Source organism: Calypte anna, chromosome W, assembly GCF_003957555.1.
Source record: "Calypte anna isolate BGI_N300 chromosome W, bCalAnn1_v1.p, whole genome shotgun sequence".
Classification (NCBI taxonomy): Eukaryota; Metazoa; Chordata; class Aves; order Apodiformes; family Trochilidae; genus Calypte; species Calypte anna.
In genome coordinates this window covers 16210068-16231032 of record NC_044276.1, presented here as the reverse complement: position 1 = coordinate 16231032, position 20965 = coordinate 16210068, and the positions used below count along the sequence as shown (strand labels likewise).

The 20965-nt window shown below is 43.7% G+C and overlaps 1 protein-coding gene across 2 annotated transcripts in view; it reads right to left on the bottom strand.

Annotated features, from left to right (window-relative positions):
• The window catches only part of LOC103537500 (ubiquitin-associated protein 2), a 132285-nt gene that overhangs the window by 91263 nt on the left and 20057 nt on the right, over positions 1-20965 (bottom strand). Inside the window, exon 2 of one of the 2 annotated variants that reach the window (XM_030468296.1) lies at positions 6393-6532. In XM_030468296.1, coding sequence (XP_030324156.1) covers positions 6393-6491 — 99 coding nt within the window. In that variant the 5' untranslated portion in view covers positions 6492-6532. Of the gene's footprint in view, positions 1-6392; positions 6533-20965 lie in introns of those variants that run through there. The other variant, XM_030468297.1, reaches the window with a different exon arrangement.

Sequence of the window (20965 nt, the reverse complement as noted above, 5' to 3'; positions counted from 1 at the left end):
GAGAACATCTGTTACTCCGTTTGATTGCCGGCCCAGCATTAAACTGTGACAACAGTGCAGAAGCATGATGGAGAATGGAGAGTAACTGTGGACTACTGTGGCTTGAATTAAGTAATGCCACCAATGAGCACTGCGGTATCTGACATGTCGGAACTTGAGTACAAGCTGGAGTCCAAGGCAGCAAAGTGGTATGCCATGATTAATATTGCTAATGCATTTTTCTCCATTCCCTTGGCAGCAAATTGCAGACCCCAGCTTGCCTTCACCTAGAGGAGAGGCATCCAGTATACCTGAAATCAACTGCCCCAGGGATGGAAGCACAGCCCAACTATCTGCCACAGACTGATCCAGACTTCACTGGAGAAGGGTGGAGCTCTGGAGCATCTTCAGTACATCGATATTTATGTATGGGGTGATACAGCAGGGGAGGTATTTGAAAAAGGGAAAAAGATAATCCACCTTGTGGTAAAAGCCAGATTAGCCATAGAGAGAAGTAAGGTCAAGAAACACAGTTTTGGGGAATGAAATTGCAAGATGGGTGCTGCCACATCCCTATGGATGCAATGAATAAGGTAACAGCTATGTCTCCACCTACCACTAAGAGACACAGACTTTCTTGGGTGTTGTAGGTTTCTGGAGGATGCATATTCTATCATACATTGTGAAGCCTCTCTATTAACTAACTTGGAAAAGAAACAGTTTTGTGTGGGGTTCCAAACAAGTACAGGCATTTGAACAGATTAAATGAGAAATTGTACATGCCATGGCCCTGGGACCTGTCCAAACAGGACCAGAGATAAAAAACGTGCTCTACACTGCAGCAGGGGATGATGGTCTTACCTGGAGCCTCTGGCAGAAAACACCAACAGAGACTCAAGGGCATCCCCTAGGATTCTGGAGTCAGGGTTATAGAGGTTCAGAAGCCAATTACATCCCCCCCAAAAAAGATATTGGCTGCCTACAACAAGAGTGATCTGCTCCAGAAGTCACTGGAACTGAGGCACAGCTCCTTGTGGCATCACAACTGCCAGTCCTGACCTGGATGTACAAGGGGAAGGTACCATCCACCTATCATGCCACTGATGCTACCTGGAGTAAGTGTATTGCCCTAATAACACAGAGAGCACGAATATGGAAACTTGATCACTCAGGCATTGTGGAGGCCAGAGGGTACAGCATTTGGGATGCCATGGGAAGAGGCAGTTATTGGCTAAAACCATGACACACAGAACGTAATTTCTGTAGAGACATGATGACATATTTGATACCAGAAACAGAAAATCATTAACTTTCATTTTTTCCAGAAACCATCTTTTTTCAAGTCCATGATAGAAGAAAAAGATACCAATTTTATAACAACATCAAATGGGCGACAGTATTTTCTTACTAAAATGTATCTTCTTGCCAGTATATTCTCACCAAAAAATGTGGGCTGTTGGATAACATGAAGCTCAAGGGCAGCCTTGGCTGCAGTGACCGTGAGATGATGGAGTTTAAGATCCTTAGGGAGGCACAGAAGGGTGCACAGCAAGCTCACTACCCTGGACCTTCAGGAGAGCAGACTTTGACCTCTTCAGGGACCTGTGTGGTGGGATACCATGGGATAAAGCCCTGGAGGGGAAAGGAGCCCAAGAAAGCTGGTCAATATTGAAGGGTCATCTCCTCTAAGCTCATAAGCAATGCATCTCAACAAAAGGAAGTCAGTCAGAAACACCAGTAGACCTGCATGGATGAACAAGGACAAACTTGAACACAAAAAGGAAACCTATAGAGTATGGAAGCAAGGACAGGAAGCCTGGGAGAAGTACAAAGAAGTTGTCCGAGCAGGCAGGGATTAGATTAGGAAAGCTAAAGCCCAGATAGAATTAAATCTGGCCAGGGACATCAAGGGTAACAGGACAAACTTCTACAGGTACATCAGTGATAAAAGGCAGAACAGGGAAAATATGTTTCAGGAGTGTGATATACGATGTTAATGAATTTGTATTCCTAACCAGTAAATTCAGAATTAAACTAAGAAGAAAGTGAATATGGGGCTAGACAAAGCAATTGAGACCTATAATTTTCCACAAAAACAGTGTAAGTAACACAAGGCCGTAACAAGACTAACTTCTGTCTTGGCAATAATTGAAGCGTGGGCCTTGTTCTTAAAACAAGGCACTGCCAAGGCTAACTAGGCACCAAAAGAATGGAAACATCTGCACAAAGACAACATAAAAATGCCACAATCAGCAGATAAGGGAAAAATTATGGCTAGGGTCTAATTTTGCTCTGTAACAAGATTATGAAGTTGGCGAAAACAAGAAAGGTAAAGGGTTCAAGTTTGAGGAAAACTTCTTACTTCATCCAAAGACCCCCTAACGACCCCCCGATATCTCCCCAAGAGAGGACTACGCCTAGACTCCACCCAGACTCCGCCTATCATGAATATTGTAATAACATGATGTAATCCCTATGAATATATATGTAAACCCACCCCTTTTTAATATTCATAGAATTGTAATCAATATAAGGTAATTCTAGAGTTTTAGAAGCGTGCGTGTGAGTGGAGCGGAGACTCCCCATGCACCCAGCGCTGTTTTGCTCACTGCAATTTCAATCTTATTAATTAAATTAAACCATTAACAGAATATTGAGTCTCGGTCATTTTTAACAAGGAGAATACAGGAGACCTGGTCATGTTGGATAATAGGGGAGGGGTCACAGGTGAGAAGCTGATAGGGGCTCCCCTAGCTCCAAAGCCAGACCTGCTTCTGGCCAAGGCTGAGCTCTCAGCAAAGGTGGATGTGCCTTGTGATAACATCTTTAAGAAGGGGAAAAAGAGACTGCAAGACAACCTGCAGAGAGGTGGTGGATGTGAGAGCAATGCCTATGTGGATACCAAGGTCAGTGAGGAAGGAAGGGGAGAAGGTGCACAAGCAGAAGTTCCTCTCCCGTGACTCACAGAGGAGCACAGTAGAGCAGATGTGGACCTGCAACCATGGAGGACCCCATGCCAGGGGGAGGTGACTCTGTGGGCAGCCCAGGCTGGAGCAGTCTGTTCCTGAGGGATTGTACCTGGTAGGGGTTCCTGAAGGACTCTCTCCCTTGGGAGGGACCCTGCACTGGAGCAGGGGAAGAATGTGAGGAATTCCTCTCCCTGAGGAGGAAGGAGCAGGAGAAAACAGTGTGTGACAAACTGACTGTAAAGCCCATTCTCTGTTCCCCTGTGCCACTGAGGGAGGAGGAGGTAGAGATATCAGGAGCAAAGCAATTTGGGCCTGGGAAGAAGGGAGGAGGTGGGGGAAAAGGTGTTTTTAAGATCTGATTTTCTTTTCTCTTTGTCCAGCTCTGATTTGATCAGTGATAAACTTGTTTTTCTGCCCCCCAGGTCAAGTCTGTTTTGCCCATGATCATAATGGTGAGTGATCCCTCCCTGTCCTTGTCTCAACCTATGAGCTTTTTTGTTGTATTTTCTCCTCCCACCTCTCCAGGTCAGGAGGAGTGAGTGACCAGCTGCATGGTGCTTAGTTGCCACCTGGGCGTAAACCATGACAAAAACTAAAAGAAATTCAACTCAAGTCACTTTCTAAAACCACACATTAGCATGATTCACCTCTCTGGCAAAGCACTGCAATGCAAGGAGATGATAAAGGCTTGAGCTCACATAATTAATACTGTACAAAAAAGAACACAAGACCCTATATGTTCAAGATCAGTCTAGAAAACGACACAATTTGACAGGGGAGCACCTCTAGAGTGATATACTCTCTTCCAGCAGAGAACTGAGACAATTTTTTAATTCAGTCCAATTTTGAGTACTTGACAAGAGGATAATGAATTGCCAGGAGAAAAACATTTTGCACTCCCTGTAACCCAGACAAGCACACAACTTAAGTACTCTGCTGCTGAGAATTGAGACACTGGGCTTAATTTCAATCTCAAAGATACTCAAAATAATTTTAGTCTGCTGGTAGATAACCATCTTCATTTCACTTTATGAAGATACTGCATGAGAAGTTTAGGAATTTGTGACTTGAAGATACGTAGTATCAAGCTGTGTAGGGGACAGCATGCATTTAACAAAGCTTTCCCCATCCACTCAAATACCTCTATTGAACAGAAATCTTTTAGCATCACAAGTCTGGCGTGTTCAAGAGCTGAGATCTGAGGACACCGAGATCACAGGACAGAAATCCTGACACAGGCATAGGTATAGAAGTCCTCACTGATGGGAAACGTTGCTGAAGAACACAAAGCCCCTTTAGACACAAGAATACAGGAACAACTTAATGCTGTGCTGGGTTACTGACCAATTAAAGCAAGATTTCCCCTGCCCTATCTTTTCTTGCTTTTTACTGACTCAATGTCCTGGTTTGGGCCAGTATAAAACTAATTTTCTTTCTTGTAATTTTACTTTCAGTTAAGTTTCTTCTAAGTAGCTGCACTTGCTGAAATTATCAGAAAGTTTCTCAGTCAGTGTCTGCTTTGAGGGCTGATAACACTCCTATGGAGAGGACTGGACCAGACAGGTGACCAAAATTAACCAAACAGATTATATCCCATACACATCATAGAATCATCATAGAATGGTTTGGAATAGAAGGGACCTTAAAGATCATCTAGATCCAACCCCCCTGCCTTGGGCAGCAGCACCTTCCACTAGATCAGGTTGCTCAAGGCCCCACCAACCTGGCCTTCAAAACTGCCAGGGAGAGGGCAGCCACAACTTCCTTGGGCAACCTGTTCCAGTGTCTTACCACCCTCACAGGAAAGAATTTTTTCCTAATGTCCAACCTAAATCTCCCCTCTTCAATTTTTAAATAATTTCCCCTTGTCCTCTCACTACACACCCATGTAAAAAGCCCTACCCCAGCTTTCTTGTAGGCCCCCTTCAGGTATTGGAAGGTTGCTATAAGGTCACCTCAGAGCCTCCTCTTCTCCAGGCTGAACAATCCCAACTTCTTTAGCTGTCTTCATAGGGAAGGTGCTCCAGCCCTCTGATCATTTTTGTGGATCTCTGGACACAGTCAAGGAGCTTTATGTACTTCTTATGCTGGGGACTCCAGAACTGGACACAGTACTCCTGGTGGGGTCTCAAAAGAGCAGAGGGGGAGAATCACCTCTCTCAAAAGCTTCTTCAGATGCAGCCCAGGAGTCGGTTGGCTTTCTGGGCTGCAAGCACACAATGATGGCTCATGTTAAGCTTTTTGTCCATCATAAACCCCAAGTCCTTCTCCTCTGGGCTGTCCTCAATCCTTTCCCCTCCCAGCCTGTATACGTGCATGGGATTGCCTCCACCTAGGTGCAGAACCTTGCACTTGGCCTTGTTGAACTTCATGCAGTTTGCACAAGCCCACTTCTCAAGCCTGTCAAGGTCCCTCTGGATGACATCCCTTCCCTCCAGTGTGTTGACTTCACCACACAGTTTGGTGTCATCAGCAAACTTGCTGAGGGTGCACTTGATTCCACTGTCCATGTCACTGACAAAGATGTTAAACAGTACTGGTCTGAGCACTGACCCTTGAGGGACACCACTCATCAGACAACTCAATTTGCACACTGAGCCACTGATCACAACTCTTTGGGTGCAACCATCCATCCAGTTCCTTATCCAATGAGTGCTTCATCCATCAAATTTGTATCGTTCCAGTTTAGAGACCAGAATGTTGTGTGGGACCAGTGTTGAATGCTTTGCACAGGTCCAGGTAGATGATGCGTGTTGCTCTGCCTTTGTCCACCGAGGCTGTGACACCATCATAAAAGGCCACTAAATTAGTCAGGCAGGACTTGCCCTTAGTGAAGCCGTGTTGGCTGTCACCAATCACTCCTTTGTTATCTGCTTGCCTTAGCAGAGCCTTCAGGAGGATCTGCTCCATGATCTTGCTAGGCACAGAGGTGAGACTGACTGGTCATACTCAGTATGAATGTGAGGGATCAGGAGGGTCAAGCTCTCCTTGTCTATGGTCAGTGTCCTGGAAGGATTCTGTCCGTTCATCTGTCTTCGATCCCAATTCATGCCCTCCTGAATCTGTATGTTCCTTCATCCATCTCCTTTCTGCTGCTGACTCCAGAAGTCCAGCCTCCGACTATTCCAGGGCCTCCCCTGCAGCCTCGGTCATGATGTGAGCGTTGGAGAAGGGAGGGGCATGATAGCGGTTTTGTATATATCTGTATATAATTTTTTGTTTGCTCGTTTGTTTTTCCATTACTGTTTCATTAAAGGTGTTTCTGGTTAGTCTCTCCCCCTTATTCTCTTTCCTTTCCCTTTCTGGGAAGGGAGAGGGGTTAATAGAGAACATCTGCCATTTGTTTAATTGCCCGCCCAGCAATGAACCTCAACACTCAAAGAAGAAATTCATATCATTACATACTCACTTTCAACTCTAAGAAGATTATAAAATAGCACGTACCTGTACTAATTGTTTCTGTGGTTGTGTTAGCTGTGTGGTTGAAATTTGCATTCTGTCCCGAGCACCCCGGATACGTTCACTGCCCACTGAAGTCATCATATACAGTATATACAAAACAGCGTATGTACAAAATAGAAAACCTGAAAGAAACAACAGTATGAGTTAAGGCAATGTATTGATTCAATACCCAGACTCACGAGAAAGCAGCTTTAATACTCTATTATTGAATTTATCACAGTATTTACAGTAAAGGGGGAAATGCAATGGATAAAAAACATTTTTGTCAGATGATTGGGATCTGTCTAGGTCTGTACTTGGAGATGACATCTAAATCTCAAAACTTTTCTCAGTTATTTAACATACAGACTTTTTTATCTGCTACTCTGCTGAAATTCCAGCTCCAGCTGTAACACTCCTTAAATTTCTGTAATACCTGCTGCCTTGTTTTGATGCCTGGAATCTACTCTTATACCCACTCAGAACACTAAAACAAAAATCACATTCACAAACCAGGCCATTCCTTTCTTCCTTATCATTAAACTGCTTTCCTGCACATATAGAGATCGTGGCCAAAGCCCACCTCTCATTCATAAGACAAATTATGATCCTTGCCTTTAAATACAGCCTCTGTAGCCAGTATTTGTTTTATATTCTCCCTCATACTCACAGAAATTATTTAAAAAACTACCTATTACCCTGCTTTAAACATACCTTTGTTGTATGGCAACAAAGAAAACAAAATGAAAACTCAAACCCCACACACCCATCAGTACTATCCTATTTGTGGCAGTCAGCTTTCACTCTCACTCGTCCTCAACCTGTAAAATTACTTTGAAACAAAAAAATATCTTCTCCCCTACTTGTACAGCATCTAACACAGTTAATTGGTGAGTATGGTTTATAGTAGCTATGATAACTGGAAACAGATCTCTCAACTACTCAGAACAGTCATGATCAGTTACCTGGTTTCTGACCCTCTCACACTGGGAAGTAAAACCTGCAAATTTAGGGAACTAAGGACAAACTGCAAGTGGTACATCTGGGCAGATGTGAAAAACAAGCAACAAATGCTTTTACTGCAGCCACAATGTATGAACATGCCGCAGTCAGGAGGAGGAGAGGGACAATCAAACTCATTGAACTGTGTGGATTAGATGGCCTGGCATATTAGAGCCACAAAAGTATAAAGCCTTGGTGGACACTGGTGCACAGTGCACCCTAATGCCATCAAATCAGAAAAGGACAGAATCCTTCACTATTTCCAGAATGATGGGGGGATCTAAAGAACTGAGTATTGTAAAGGCTGATGTGAACACCGCTGGGACAAGGTGGCAAACAACCTATAGTGACTGGCCCAGATGCTCTGTGCATCCTTGGAACAGACAACCTTAAGGGAGGTGACTTCAAGGACCCAAAAGGGTACCAGGGGGCCTTTGGTATAACAGCCATAGAGAGTGAGAACACAGACCAGCTGCATACTTTGCTTGGCCTTTCAGATGATCCTTCTGCAGTGGGGTTGTCTGCAATGGAAGTGCCAATTGTTACTTCAATAGTGCATCAACATCACTATTGCACCAACAGAGATGCTGTGATCCCCATTCACAAGCTGATCCGGCAACTAGAGAGCCAAGGAGTGATCAGCAGGACTCACTCACCCTTCAGTAGTCCTATATGGCCAGTGCAAAAGCCTAATGGAGAGTGGAGGCTGACAGTGGACTACCGTGCCCTGAATGAGGTTACACCACCACTAAGTGCTGCTGTGCCGGACATGCTTGAACTTCAGTATGAGCTGGAGTCAAAGGCAGCCAGGTGGTATGCTACTATTGACACTGCTAATGCATTTTTTGCTGTTCCTATAGCACCAGAATGCAGGGCACAATTTGCCTTCACCTGGAGAGGTGTCCAGTACACTTGGAATCGACTGCCCCAGGGGTGGAAACAAAGCCCTACCATCTGCCATGGACTGATCCACAAAACCCTGGAAAAGGGTGAAGCTCCAGAACATCTACAGTACATCGATGACATCATTGTGTGAGGTGACACAGCAAAGGAAGTCTATGAGAAAGGTAAGAAGATAATCCAAGTTTTTCTACAAGCTGATTTTGCTGTCAAAAGAAGCAAGGTCAAGGGACCTGTGCAAGAGATCCAGTTCCTTGGGACTAAGTAGCAAGATGGGCATTACCACATCCCAATGGACATGATTAACAAAATAACAGCTATGGCCCCACCAACTACCAAAAAGGAAACTTATTCCTTCTTAGGAACTGTTGGTTTCTGGAAGATGCATATTCCTGCTTACAACCAGATTTTGAAATCTCTCTATGAGGTAACCCAAAAGAAGAAAGACGTTAAATGGGGCTCAGAACAACAAATAGCTTTCGACAACATTAAACAGGAGATTGTGCAGGCAATGGCCCTTGGACCAATTCAAACAGGGACGGACATTAAAAATGTGCTCTACACCGGAGATGGAGGTGATGGTCCTACATGGAGCCTCTGGCAGAAAGCTCCAGGAGAGACTCGAGGTCAACCTCTAGGATTATGGGGTCTAAACTACAAAGGCTCCGAGGCCAATTACACTGCCACTGAAAAACAGATATTGGCTGCATATGTAGGACTTAGAACTTCTTCAGAAGTGATTGGTACTGAAGCACAGCTCCTCCTGGTGCCCCCATTACCTGTACTGGTTTGGATGTAAACAGGTGGAGCATCTTCCCTTCATCATGCCACCAATGCTACATGTAGTAAATGGATTGCGTTAATCTTACAGAGAGATAAAACAGAAAAACTAAATCATCCAGGAATTGTAGAAGTGATCACAGACTGGCCAGAAGGCACACACTTTCGAATGCCACCAGAAAGTGGTAAAACAGGCTGAAGAAGCCCCACCATACGACCAACTACCAGAGAATGAGAAAAAATATGCTCTTTTCACTGATGGATCCTGTCGTCTGGTAGGAGGCCATCGAAGGTGGAAAGCTGCTGTATGGAATCCTACACGACTAGTTGCAAAAACAGATGAAGGAGATGGTGAATCAAGTCAATTTGCAGAGGTAAAAGCCATCCAATTGGCTTTGGACATTGCTGAACAAGAAAAGTGTCCGAGACTTTATCTCTATACTGACTCATGGATGGTAGCAAATACCTTATGGGGTTGGTTAAAGAAGTGGAAGCAAAACTGGCAACGTAGAGATAAACCTATCTGGGCTGCTGAACTCTGGAAAGACATTGCCACTCGGTTAGAAAAAACTGATGTAAAAGTGTGTTACGTAGATGCCCACGTACCTTCATATCGAGCTACTGAGGAACATCAAAACAACCAACGAGCAGATGAGACTGCTCAAGAGTTCCAAATAGATCTGGACTGGGACCATAAAGGTGAACTGTTTTTAGCTAGAAGGGCCCATGACACTTCAGGTCATCAAGGCAGGGATGGAACATACCAATGGGCTTGTGACTGAGGGGTGGATTTAACTTTGGATGCTACTGCGCAGGTTATCCATGATTGTGACATGTGCACCACAATCAAGCAAGCTAAAAGATTGAAACCTCCGTGGTATGAAGGGAGATGGTCAAAATATAGGTATGGGGAGGCCTGGCAAATCGACTGTATAACACTGCCTCAAACCCGCCAGGGTAAGCCCTATGTGCTTACAATGGTGGAAGCAAGTACAGGATGGCTGGAAACATATCCTGTGCCTCATGCCACAGCTCGGAACACCATCCTGGGCCTAGAGAAACAAGTCTTGTGGAGACATGGTACACCAGAAAGAATTGAGTCAGACAACAGAACTCATTTCAAAAACAGTCATATAAGTAACTGGGCCAAAGAACATGGTATTCAGTGGGTATACCATATCCCCTATCAGACACCAGCCTCAGGGAAAAGGGAGTGGTATAATGGACTGTTAAAAACTATCCTAAAGCCAATGGGTGGTGGAACCTTTAAAAACTGGGACAAGCACTTGGCAAAAGCCACCTGGCTAGTTAACACTAAGGGTTCCATCGATCAAGCTGGTCCTGCTCAGTCAGACCTATATACAGTAGATGGGGACAAAGTGCCTGTGGTGCATGAAAGGAATCTGATGGGGAAAAGTTTGGGTTTTTCCTGCCTCAGACAAAGGCAAACCAATTCGTGGGGTTGCTTTTGCTCAAGGGCCTGGAGATACTTGGTGGGTGATGATGGAGGATGGAGAAGTTCACAATTTGTACCTCAAGGGTAAGAATACTTAATTTTTTCTTGACTAATTCAATCAGTAGAACATGGAATTTTTGGGGTTGAGGATTAGAGCCCCATGTTAATTGCTATTATGTGAGTTGTTGCATAAACTAGCAGTGTTATATGAGTGTTTTTCAGAATAATGTCATGGTGATGAAACCAGAACTAGGTTCATCAACTGGCATCCAGTAACTTCCTCAAAGCTGACATCTGCAACCTGTGGACCATGGACATGAACTGTGACAATCATTCCTTGTTTAAAGAGCCTGCTACAATAGATGAACATCTGTGAACATAGACTAAATTAGTGAGGCTTAGTATAAAGAGATAGTAATAATTTGTGTATAGGTGTATTTGGGGACAAGTGATAGTAGTGACTGGAGCATGATGCAAATGGTATGGAATAAGGGGTGCAATGACATTGGAATGGTTTCCCAGGAGAAGAGGTGGATTCCCCCACTTTGGACAGTTTGAAGTCTCAGCTCAATTGAGTGCTGGGACATCTCATATAAACAATATTTTAGAAGGGTTGGACCAGATGATCCTTGAGGTCCCTTCCAACCTGAGATTTTATGATTCTATAGCCTACACTTTTGATAGCCAGGCAACCTATGGTTCCTGAGGAGGATTGTGTCTTTTCTCCCTCTCCTAACATATATTTTACAGTGTCTCTGTGTCACAGCTGTTTAAGTCATGTTTGTTTTTCAGGATGAAAGGCTACTTGAAGGAAAAAGGCAAGCACACAAGCATTATAAATACTCCTCGGGAATGAAGAGGCACAGCAAGATCAGCCTGCCGTTGGGAACAAACAACCTGAACAGCATAACATGATTTTTAAACAAGATCCTCATCTTGCTGATCCTGAAGCCTATGAGCAGCACGATTCGGCAACAGGTCTGAAGCAGAAAACCAGTGGTGAGAGACTCTACCTGGCAGCATTATGGACTTGTACTTGTTTCAGACAAGCATTGAAACACCATTTGACATTCCACATCGAGCCAATATGAACACACTGTAATCCATTTCAGACACAATCCATTCTTCTTAAAAGCACAATTAGCAGCTATTTTTTTTTCCCCTAGTTGGCTCCCACTATGTACAAGAAGCATCCAGACAGCAACCAGCCTAGCCCCAGTACACACAAGTAGCAACTGAAGCACCCTGCTCCATCATAAACAGTGCACTAAGCAGGGAAACATCACACCTCCCTGTCACAAGCACATCTGCACCATGCCAGGCTGGGGCTTCACCCCTACCACACTTAGTCTTTAGAGTACCAAAGGAACAAACAGAAGGGAGACAGCCACTGCCTTCAAATTATCTTAGTGACTGCACTTTCGAGAATTAAGTAGGTTATTACTAATAAGAATGGGGTTGAACAAGAACATTTTCTTGTTCACAAAGCAGCTTCTTATTCTCTCCAACTCCTCATATTAAGGTCTGTTTGGTAGGCTGTTGTCATAGCAGTGAGTAGGATACCACAAACTGATGAACTTAAATTAAGCTATAGATCAAATGAGGAAAGATTTGAAACTGGAAGACAACTCATACTGAACATCTGTTTAATAAAAATAATTAAAAAAATATTCAGACAAGCAGATGTTTCAGTTTCCATGTCAGGGTCTGGCTCAGTGCAAAAGTCCCTCATCATCAGTTAGTATTTGACCTTGTAGATGTACATTGTGACTCTAGTAAGCAACCAAACCAGCTGTATTTTGAAGAAACAGAACATGTTAAACAAAACAGACCCTCAGAGGACTAGCCAGAGAAGGAGGAGAAAACATTAGAGACTGAACTTCCCAAAACTGTTGTGTAAAAAAGGTGGTCATACTTTCTTTTATGATAATAAAAAAAAAACCACACAAGATTCCTGTAAACCTTTTTTCACTGATGTAATCTAGTATCTACAGAGAAAGGTTGTCTTCTACTTAAAAACAAAACATTTGATCAGTAGTTAAGAAAATGGAAAGTTGTTCATTACTGTCTACTTCGAGTATGCTTAGCTTCTCAAGTGCTAAAGAAGTAAAATTTCAGCACTTCCTCATAAAGCAAATATCTAGACCTAGGAATGGAAAGCAATAGAGACATTTAACAGGAAAATAAATATCAAGGGGTTTTTTTGTTTTAGTGTTTCTGTCTGTACAGCAAATTTATCCCAAGGATCTACAGTACAAGAGCAGATACAGTATTGCATAAGCCATCACCAGACTGGTGATGGAATAGCAACTATTATTCTAGTTTCCAAAAGTGGTACCTAAGTATTGGTATCTCAACATCCAACTTTCCTAAAGAGACCAAATGTAATCCCCTCCAAAAGTCTCTGCACTGTCTTATTCAAAACATTCAGTTGAGGTTTTGCTTTGGATTTTAAAAGGAAAAGAGAAAAGCAAAGAATCAAAAAGTAATTGAATGCATATCAACACAAAGTTTTTTAAAGCTATCACAATGCTTTCTTTGATCTTTTGTTCAACTTTCCTTAGTCAAGAAATTTAGTCCTTTTAGACTCAAAGAAATCAGGAAAGCTAGAGATATACAGAATACAAATTGACTTGACAGGGTGCAACCCCTGCAAGATACAGTAAATCTATTCATGAACTTGTAGATCACACACTACAATACCACCTGGTGTCAGGGTTTAACACTGGCCCGGCAATTAAACCAAATAACAGATGCTCTCTATTAATCCCCCTCCCTGATAAAGAAAGGAGAGAGAATAAGGGAGAGAGACTTATGGGTTGGAAACTACACTACACAGCTTTAGTGAAACAGTAATGTTAGAAAAGGAAAAATTATTAAATATATACAAATATACAGAAAAGGATACCTCCTTCCTCTCCCCTTTCCCTCAATAACTCTCACGTCACCACCGAGGCTGCAGAGCAGCCCTGGGAAAGTCCAGGCTGGACTCCTGGGATCAGCAGCAGTCAGGAGCTGGAGGCGGAGGCAGGAACACACAGAATCAGGCTGGCATGGATCAGGACCACAGGCAGATGAATGGATGGAATCCTCCCAGGATGCCAAAAAAAGCAGGAAGAGGTGAAGAAGGGCTGAGGGAAGGGGTTTGACTCTCGTGACCCCTCAAATTTATACTGAGAATGATGTGTATGGGATGGAATACTCTGTTTGGTCAATTCTGGCATCTATCTTGTCCGTTCCTCCCCAAAGGAGGGCTGCAGGTGGGACCTTTTTACTCCTTCTCTCCTTCCGGAGGGCAAAATGTTCCTCAGAACCGAGCAGTGTCCTTGGCTCTGCATACCAGTCTCTAGCAGTAACTATAAACATCGAGTGTTATCAGTCCCAGAAGCAGACACTGACTGAGAAACTTGCTGTTTATTTCCGCAAGTACAGCTACTTATGAGAGACTTAGCTGAAAGCAAAAGTACAAGACAGAAAATTACCTTTATCCTGGCCCAAACCAGGACACCTGGTCATGCAGGATATGGGAAAGGCTTAGGTACTCATTGACTTTTTTGCCTTGGTCTTCACTAGCAAGGGCTCTGGTCACGTAACACAAGTTACAAAAGGCAAAGGCAGGGACTGGGAGAATGAAGATCCCCCCCACTGTAGGAGAAGAGCGAGTTCAAGGCCATCTGAAAGTGCACAAGGCCATGGGACCCGATAAATATGTCCACGCTTTCTGAGGGAACTGGTGGATGAAATTGCAAAGCCACTTTCCATCATATTTGAGAAGCTGTGGAAACCTGGTGAAATTCCCACTGACTGGAAAAGTGAAAAAAAGGAGTACCTCGCATGGAAGTGACAAATGTTATCAGTAGTCAGCATGGATTTACCAAGGGGAAATCATGCTTGACTAATCTGATAGCTTTCTGTTATGTTGTAACTGAATGGGTAGATGCAGGGAGACCAGTGGATGTTGTCTACCTGGAATTCAGCAAGGCTTTTGTCACAGTCTCCCATAACATCCTCTTGAGGAAGCTCACAAAATTTGGGATAGAAGAATGAACAGTGAGATGGATTAAGAACTGGCTACACAGTAGAGCGCAAAGAGTGTTGATCAGTGGTTCAGAGTCCAACTGGAGACCTCTAACTAGTAGAGTCCCCCAACAATCAGTGCTGCGTCCAGTCCTGTTCAGCATCTTTATCAATGGCCTTGATGATGGAACAGAGTGTCTTCTCAGCAAGTTTGGTGATGACACAAAACTGGGAGGAGTGACTGATTCACCTGAAGGCTGTGCTGCCATTCAGAGGGACCTGGACAGGCTGGAGAGTTGGTCAGGGAGAAATTTAATGTATTACAACAAGGGCAAGTGTAGAGTCTTGCATCTGGGAAAGAACAACCCCAGATACCAGTACAGGTTGGGGACTGAGCTGTTGGAGAGCAGCATAGGTGAAAGGGACCTGGGAGTTCTAGTGGACAGAAGGATGACCAGGAGCCAGCAATGTTCCCTTGTGGCCAAGAAGGCCAAGGGCATCCTGGGGGGCATTAGAAAGGGGGTGGCTAGTAGGTTGAGAGAGGTTCTCCTCTCCCTCAACTCTGCCCTGGTGAGGCCACATCTGGAATATTGTGTCCAGTTCTGGGCCCCTCAGTTCCAGAAGGACAGGGAACTTCTTCAAAGAGTTCAGTGCGGAGCCTCCAAGATGATTAAGGGAGTGGAACATCTTATGAGGAAAGGCTAAGGGAGCTGGGGCTCTTTAGCTTGAAGAAGAGGAGAATGAGGGGTGACCTCATCAATATTTATAAATATGTAAGGGGCGAGTGCCAGGAGGACAAAGCCAAGCTTTTCTCAGGGGTGACCAACAATAGGACAAGGGGCAATGGTTATAAACTGGAGCATAGGTGGTTCCGTATAAATATTAGGGAGAATTTTTTCCCTGTGAGGGTGACAGAGCCCTGGCACAGGCTACCCAGGGAGGTTGTAGAGTCTCCTTCCCTGGAGACATTCAAAACCCCCCTGGACGTATTCCTGTGTGACCTGCTATAGGTGACCCTGCTCTGGCAGGGTGGTTGGCCTAGATGATCTTTTGAGGTCCCTTCCAACCCCTAACTGGCTGTGATTCTCTTTAACCTGTCCCACATGACATCCTGATCTCTAAATTGGAAATATATGGACTTGACAACTGTATCACTTGGTGGATAAGGAACTGGCTGGATGATCACGCTCAAAGAGATTCAGTCATTGGCTTGATATCCAAATGGAGACCAAGGAGGAGTACTGTTCCTCAGGGGACTGGTGCTTTTTAACATTTTTCTTGGAGACATGGGCAGTGGGATCAAGTGCACTCTCAGCAAGTTTGCTCACAACACCAAACTCTGTGATGTGGTTGACATGCTGGAGGGAGGGGAGGGCAGGGCATCACATCCATAGGTACCTTGAGAGTCTGGAGGGGTGGGCCCATGCCAACTTCATGAAGTTCAACAAAGCCAAGTGCAAGGTCCTGCACCTTGGTCAGGGCAATCCCAAACACAAATATAGGCTGGGTGGAGATTGGATCGAAAACAGCCTTTAGGAGAAGGATTTGGGGGTGATGGTTGAGGAGAAGCTCAACATGAGCTGGCAATGTGTGCTGGCAGCCCAAAAAACAACTGTGCTCTGGTCTGCCTCAGCAGCAGCGTGGCCAGCATGTTAATGGAATTCCCATTTTAATGGAATAAAATGTGTGGCTTTTACCTGAACTACGGATTGAACTTTGAATGAATATAGAACTAGGTCCCAAATGGGATTTAAAATTTGTTGCAGTTTTTTGTATCAAACTCCACTCAGCTGTCCTCCACTTGTGTTTGACTTCAGGAAGGCTGTGTTAGTTCTGGCTGCAGAGGGTAATGTTTTCCAACCCTGGAAAACCTGCTGGATCTTCTTTTTTTGTAAGTCACAATAAAGCTTTCCTTTTCTGAAGTACTGGTTAATGTTTTTACAAGGTTTATATTAATACGAGAATGATTAATTAATTCAGTCTGAGTATTTGTTGCAGGGGGTGACTAGGATGTAGTTCTGCTAGCTGCTGTTTTGTTGGTAGCTGTAGACACTTTAGTGACTGTTCGTTGGACACTACTTGGGAAACCTTGGAAAACTATGAAGACTACCTTTTCTGTTTTTTCTTTGATTTTTTTTTTGTGTGTTTGTTTTTATAAGCCCAGAGAAACAGGCATGAAGAGGAAATTTGCAACACTGATGGTTCTTCAGCCCTGAATGTAACAGTAATATAAACAGCAAGTATGCCCAGAGAAGTGGTAGATGCCCCATCCCTGGAAACGTTCCAAATCAGGTTGGATGGGGCTCTCAGCAACCTGATCCAGTTGTAGATGTCCCTTCTCACTGCAGGGGGGTTGAACTAGATCGCCTTGAAAGGTGCCTTCCAAACCAAAATGTTCTATGAATCTATATTGTGTATTAACTGGGGTAATATTTCCTTTTACCTCAGGCCAGAAAATCATCAGAGAACTCAGAAATGGAGGTGTTCCTTTCTTCCCATAGCAAGAGAAAGTAGAGTGTGTGCACGAATGTGCAAGCATCAGGAACCACCTCTGAGCCACTGTGGTCTCTATGCTTCCTAATCTGAGATACTGAGTCAGTTGACAGTTCAGGATAGCAGACAGTGTGGTCACTGATGGAAATACAGAGTCACGAAATCACAGAATTGTCATGGCTGGAAAACACCTCTAAGATCACCATGTCCAACCATCAAAATCCCCCCCCTCCCCAAATTAAAACTGAGGGGCCCAGAACTGGACACAATATTCCAGATGTGGCCTCACCAGGGCAGAGTTGAGGGAGAGGAGAACCTCTCTCAACCTACTAGCCACCCCCTTTCTAATGCCCCCCAGGATGCCCTTGGCCTTCTTGGCCACAAGGGAACATTGCTGGCTCCTGGTCATCCTTCTGTCCACTAGAACTCCCAGGTCCCTTTCACCTATGCTGCTCTCCAACAGCTCAGTCCCCAACCTGTACTGGTATCTGGGGTTGTTCTTTCCCAGATGCAAGACTCTACACTTGCCCTTGTTGTAATACATTAAATTTCTCCCTGACCAACTCTCCAGCCTGTCCAGGTCCCTCTGAATGGCAGCACAGCCTTCAGGTGAATCAGTCACTCCTCCCAGTTTTGTGTCATCACCAAACTTGCTGAGAAGACACTCTGTTCCATCATCAAGGCCATTGATAAAGATGCTGAACAGGACTGGACGCAGCACTGATTGTTGGGGGACTCTACTAGTTAGAGGTCTCCAGTTGGACTCTGAACCACTGATCAACACTCTTTGCGCTCTACTGTGTAGCCAGTTCTTAATCCATCTCACTGTTCATTCTTCTATCCCAAATTTTGTGAGCTTCCTCAAGAGGATGTTATGGGAGACTGTGACAAAAGCCTTGCTGAATTCCAGGTAGACAACATCCACTGGTCTCCCTGCATCTACCCATTCAGTTACAACATAACAGAAAGCTATCAGATTAGTCAAGCATGATTTCCCCTTGGTAAATCCATGCTGACTACTGATAACATTTGTCACTTCCATGCGAGGTACTCCTTTTTTTCACTTTTCCAGTCAGTGGGAATTTCACCAGGTTTCCACAGCTTCTCAAATATGATGGAAAGTGGCTTTGCAATTTCATCCACCAGTTCCCTCAGAAAGCGTGGACATATTTATCGGGTCCCATGGCCTTGTGCACTTTCAGATGGCCTTGAACTCGCTCTTCTCCTACAGTGGGGGGGATCTTCATTCTCCCAGTCCCTGCCTTTGCCTTTTGTAACTTGTGTTACGTGACCAGAGCCCTTGCTAGTGAAGACCAAGGCAAAAAAGTCAATGAGTACCTAAGCCTTTCCCATATCCTGCATGACCAGGTGTCCTGGTTTGGGCCAGGATAAAGGTAATTTTCTGTCTTGTACTTTTGCTTTCAGCTAAGTCTCTCATAAGTAGCTGTACTTGCGGAAATAAACAGCAAGTTTCTCAGTCAGTGTCTGCTTCTGGGACTGATAACACTCGATGTTTATAGTTACTGCTAGAGACTGGTATGCAGAGCCAAGGACACTGCTCGGTTCTGAGGAACATTTTGCCCTCCGGAAGGAGAGAAGGAGTAAAAAGGTCCCACCTGCAGCCCTCCTTTGGGGAGGAACGGACAAGATAGATGCCAGAATTGACCAAACAGAGTATTCCATCCCATACACATCATTCTCAGTATAAATTTGAGGGGTCACGAGAGTCAAACCCCTTCCCTCAGCCCTTCTTCACCTCTTCCTGCTTTTTTTGGCATCCTGGGAGGATTCCATCCATTCATCTGCCTGTGGTCCTGATCCATGCCAGCCTGATTCTGTGTGTTCCTGCCTCCGCCTCCAGCTCCTGACTGCTGCTGATCCCAGGAGTCCAGCCTGGACTTTCCCAGGGCTGCTCTGCAGCCTCGGTGGTGACGTGAGAGTTATTGAGGGAAAGGGGAGAGGAAGGAGGTATCCTTTTCTGTATATTTGTATATATTTAATAATTTTTCCTTTTCTAACATTACTGTTTCACTAAAGCTGTGTAGTGTAGTTTCCAACCCATAAGTCTCTCTCCCTTATTCTCTCTCCTTTCTTTATCAGGGAGGGGGATTAATAGAGAGCATCTGTTATTTGGTTTAATTGCCGGGCCAGTGTTAAACCCTGACACCAGGTGGTATTGTAGTGTGTGATCTACAAGTTCATGAATAGATTTACTGTATCTTGCAGGGGTTGCACCCTGTCAAGTCAATTTGTATTCTGTATATCTCTAGCTTTCCTGATTTCTTTGAGTCTAAAAGGACTAAATTTCTTGACTAAGGAAAGTTGAACAAAAGATCAAAGAAAGCATTGTGATAGCTTTAAAAAACTTTGTGTTGATATGCATTCAATTACTTTTTGATTCTTTGCTTTTCTCTTTTCCTTTTAAAATCCAAAGCAAAACCTCAACTGAATGTTTTGAATAAGACAGTGCAGAGACTTTTGGAGGGGATTACATTTGGTCTCTTTAGGAAAGTTGGATGTTGAGATACCAATACTTAGGTACCACTTTTGGAAACTAGAATAATAGTTGCTATTCCATCACCAGTCTGGTGATGGCTTATGCAATACTGTATCTGCTCTTGTACTGTAGATCCTTGGGATAAATTTGCTGTACAGACAGAAACACTAAAACAAAAAAACCCCTTGATATTTATTTTCCTGTTAAATGTCTCTATTGCTTTCCATTCCTAGGTCTAGATATTTGCTTTATGAGGAAGTGCTGAAATTTTACTTCTTTAGCACTTGAGAAGCTAAGCATACTCGAAGTAGACAGTAATGAACAACTTTCCATTTTCTTAACTACTGATCAAATGTTTTGTTTTTAAGTAGAAGACAACCTTTCTCTGTAGATACTAGATTACATCAGTGAAAAAAGGTTTACAGGAATCTTGTGTGTTTTTTTTTTATTATCATAAAAGAAAGTATGACCACCTTTTTTACACAACAGTTTTGGGAAGTTCAGTCTCTAATGTTTTCTCCTCCTTCTCTGGCTAGTCCTCTGAGGGTCTGTTTTGTTTAACATGTTCTGTTTCTTCAAAATACAGCTGGTTTGGTTGCTTACTAGAGTCACAATGTACATCTACAAGGTCAAATACTAACTGATGATGAGGGACTTTTGCACTGAGCCAGACCCTGACATGGAAACTGAAACATCTGCTTGTCTGAATATTTTTTTAATTATTTTTATTAAACAGATGTTCAGTATGAGTTGTCTTCCAGTTTCAAATCTTTCCTCATTTGATCTATAGCTTAATTTAAGTTCATCAGTTTGTGGTATCCTACTCACTGCTATGACAACAGCCTACCAAACAGACCTTAATATGAGGAGTTGGAGAGAATAAGAAGCTGCTTTGTGAACAAGAAAATGTTCTTGTTCAACCCCATTCTTATTAGTAATAACCTACTTAATCCTCGAAACTGTGAATAATCTGTTAAATTTTAAAGTTGTGAATACAATCTATAGTGCAAGGCCACAATTCACATGAAGAACAGAGAAGTGATCAAGAAGATGAATCAACATTCCCACCTTCCTCCAGCAAAGAATGTTGAAGTGGCAAGATTTGTGATGGCAATAAGGCAGTGAGCTGAAGAAACGGTGGAGGGCACAAATTAAGTCATTCATTCATTCCTGCATGTCCAACTTGAGCTCAGTGGTTCATGCTCTACAGAAGCTTTATAGAAAACAATCCGGCGACAGTGAAATCAATTACATGCAGCACCTTCAGACCCAGTGAGACTGGGTGACCTTGTATTACCAGAGGAATAAAAGACCTATTCTCCAACGCCAGGCATGCAGGAGTCATTCTTCCATGATGATACTGAAGAGAGACCCAGAGGAATCCTTATATTCAGCAGAATAAGATGGCTGCAAATTCTGCAAACATCTGAA